Raw genomic sequence first — 3,659 nt, forward strand, 5'->3', positions numbered from 1 at the left:
TGGCGAGACGACCTGTCCTCCTTAATGATGTAAAGTATCCCCTCCCTAAGACCCAGTTATAGGTCCAACTCGCTTCTTAATATTGATATAAAGTCCATCACTAATATCCATGAAGGGTATCTAGCATTGTGCCAGTGCAGTATTTGTTGTCTATTTTAATATTGTGTTAGAGGTATCACATGATTTCAGTATTTTCTTCGATAGAATAAAGTTGGTTTGGAACCATTGGAGGTCTGAACATTTATTTATCAGACACAGATAAGGTGGGAATTTAAGAGACTCCGTGCAGTACACACTGTATTAGTCCTCTCCCATTGTAAGGCTTTGTACATGTAGCGAGAAGAGGGGTATTGTAGACTGACTAGGAGACAACAAGTCATGTTTAGGTGAGCAGGGTTGCATTTAAAATGACCCTAGAATAATGTAAGAGGATACACATTACTGTCAATTGTTTTCTGTTCCAGTCCCTATTTACACTATTATAAAAGCTGCAGCAGAGATCTGGGACAGGGAGCTACCAGAAGACCTGGGTTCTGGCTCTTCAGTCTGATAAATATCCTTATGTCCAGATATAACACATCCTTCTGGTGGTGCTGTGCAGTCATTGGAGGGATTCCTCTATGCTGAGGCAATGGTTCGGTAGATTAGATTTAGTGAACATAAAGGAGCTTACAATGTCCTCCACGGATGGCTGCTCTGAGTTTGTTAATATCTGGTTTTGATGGTTGGAGCACTTTATCCTAATCTGTAGCCTGCATATAACATAGCGGGATCCTCTCTCCATGTGGACTTTGGGGGAGGGATGCGTTAACCCTTCATGGAGAACCTTTCTAAAACAACTCCATGTTTTGTGATGGGTGTCACCAGTGGCGGATCCAGGGGGGGGGCGATCGGGGCAATCGCCCCCCCCCCCACTAGCAGAGACTTGCTGCCGGCAGTATGTGCAGGTCCGTTCGGCAGTGACAGTGTGCTGCCCGGCTGCTCTGATTGTGTTTTAAACACACTGTCCCTGCCTGTCCCTGCTGAGCGGACCTGCACATAGTGTGCAGCCGCAGGTGTCAGGAAGGGGGCGGGGCCTAAATCGCCCGGGGTACAGCAGTTTTCTAGATCCGCCCCTGGGTGTCACTGGATGTCTATGGATGATATATAAATGGCTCTTCTCTCTTAACATGGTAGTGAGAACGGAGGATTCACCTGCTGCTCCTCATTACCCAAGACAGGGACACACATGTTCCTGGACATGGTCCTGAATGATTCTGCCTTAAGCTTCCCCTCCCCCCTCCCCCCTCCCCCCTCCTCGGCACTCCCAATCCCTTTGTCTGAACGCTCTTATCTTATAAAAGATATTTCCCCATTGAACACGACTTACTGAAAACTCTCTACATAGTTATCAAGTCCCCGGATCTCATCCCCCACACTCCGCTGTCAGTAAAGACACATCACACTGTGGTAAAACACATGTATTTCTGGTTACTCTTAATACAAGCTTCCACCTTATTAAAGGTATAGGATACCAAAAAATAAATAGTGCTGTTACCTAAAAATCCCATCATATAGTAAAGGCCAGCACATCTAGAAGACCGGACTTATGTCAGTGATTGGAGAAATGCGCTGAACTGGTGGCAGGAAGAGAAGTCTCCCATGGAGATATATTACAGAGAGGTGTTGGAACAGAAGACTAGCAGCAAGGAATATTCCAGAGGCGGGAGCAGTGTAGTGTGTGTAGCGCAGGGCGCTGGAGAGAGGACAACACTGGGATTATACTGACTAATCCCAGATACATATCAGTATGGACCTCAATGCCAGGTATAATCTGGTACAACGTGAGATACATATCGGTATGAACCTCACACTGACCGATCCCAGGAATAATCCAGTACAGTGCTGAGTACTCACCTATCAACTTGGACCAAACAATAGCCTCTCCTGGTGGAACCTGGTACATATATATATGTAGATATAGAATGATATACTTGGGACCTAACATTGGCCAATCCATCTATAAAGTTAGATAATGAGGTCACATGAACATGATATTGGCCAATCCTGGATATGACTTTGTACAATGTGAGATAATGAGGACGCAGTATGGACTCAACACTGAAAAATTCCAGCAGGAATTAACATGTGAGAAAATAAGATCTATCCATGTACCCGATATTGGCTAATCCATGGTATAAACTTAATGAGGTCTCACCATGAATCCGATAGAACAATACATTAGATCATACATGAGATGAAGAGGTCACAACATGAACCCGACAAGAGATAAAGAGCTCTTAGTATTACAGGACTTTGATCAATCTTAGGTACAAAGGGAGATACCGAGGAGTGGGCCTGATCCTGGACATCTTCAGGGTATAATCTGGTAGAACATGAGATCTCGGCAGGGTCCAGAGATTAATACTGGGAGATAACACGGAGATAAAACAGCTGTGTGGCCCCTCCGTTCCGCTATCTCTCACCGTATACCCAGTCATGTGATGTCCCAGTTCCTGGATGAGATGACGTAGAGAGAAACAGCGCAGAGAACATGCACAGCGTTATGTATAGCACACGGCCACCTTTCACTAGGTCAGAGAGAGCGCCGCAGATCATTACACAGTCCAGCAGAGTATTGCACTAAGAACAGCGTTGCTGTAAAAGTCCAGAGCTTCCATGTCACCCAGGCGTCTTGTAAAGTGATACTGAGCATACAGCTCCCAGTCCAGGCCTCACACTGAGCTGTATGTACATAATACATGTTTGGCTCCGCCCACCGCGGGGCGCTGTGTCATGTGACATTGACCTCCAGCACATGGTCGTCCATACTAGGAATAACCAGGATTTGGCGCCCTGCGCTGCTGTTGCTGACCTGGCCGGCATGGAACGGTTGTAGACGGGGCAAGGGAAGTCCTTTCTGTTCTCCTGAGGAGCCCAAGGGCCCCGGAGAGAGGGAGCTGCTCTCTGTCCGCCCACTGGGGGCCTCGCAGGGATCCTCCACCGATACAGAGTCATTCTCCATCCAGCTGTCTGTGGAAATACAGGGACAGAGCACCAGAGAATGACACTAATTCACAACAAAGAAACATTTCTCAACAACGCAAATATCACATTCTAAACTGTGACCTGAATATGTAAAGGACACTGCCTCGAGGACGGGATGTTCTGCAGGACACTGCCTCGAGGACGGGATGTTCTGCAGGGCACTGCCTCGAGGACGGGATGTTCTGCAGGGCACTGCCTCGAGGACGGGATGTTCTGCAGGGCACTGCCTCGAGGACGGGATGTTCTGCAGGGCACTGCCTCGAGGACGGGATGTTCTGCAGGGCACTGCCTCGAGGACGGGATGTTCTGCAGGGCACTGCCTCGAGGACGGGATGTTCTGCAGGGCACTGCCTCGAGGACGGGATGTTCTGCAGGGCACTGCCTCGAGGACGGGATGTTCTGCAGGGCACTGCCTCGAGGACGGGATGTTCTGCAGGGCACTGCCTCGAGGACGGGATGTTCTGCAGGGCACTGCCTCGAGGACGGGATGTTCTGCAGGGCACTGCCTCGAGGACGGGATGTTCTGCAGGGCACTGCCTCGAGGACGGGATGTTCTGCAGGACACTGCCTCGAGGACGGGATGTTCTGCAGGACACTGCCTCGAGGACGGGATGTTCTGCAGGACACTGCCT

At 49.0% G+C, this 3,659-nt stretch overlaps 1 protein-coding gene across 1 annotated transcript in view; it reads right to left on the reverse strand.

Moving 5' to 3' along the window:
• Positions 1-1,444: 1,444 nt before the first annotated feature.
• Positions 1,445-3,659, reverse strand: part of TRAPPC10 (trafficking protein particle complex subunit 10) — a 54,984-nt gene continuing 52,769 nt past the window's right edge. Inside the window, exon 23 of the mRNA XM_075197545.1 lies at positions 1,445-3,012. Within this exon, the coding sequence (XP_075053646.1) occupies positions 2,774-3,012 (239 nt within the window). The 3' untranslated portion in view covers positions 1,445-2,773. The remainder of the gene's footprint in view (positions 3,013-3,659) is intronic.

This window comes from Mixophyes fleayi, chromosome 2 (genome assembly GCF_038048845.1).
Source record: "Mixophyes fleayi isolate aMixFle1 chromosome 2, aMixFle1.hap1, whole genome shotgun sequence".
Classification (NCBI taxonomy): Eukaryota; Metazoa; Chordata; class Amphibia; order Anura; family Limnodynastidae; genus Mixophyes; species Mixophyes fleayi.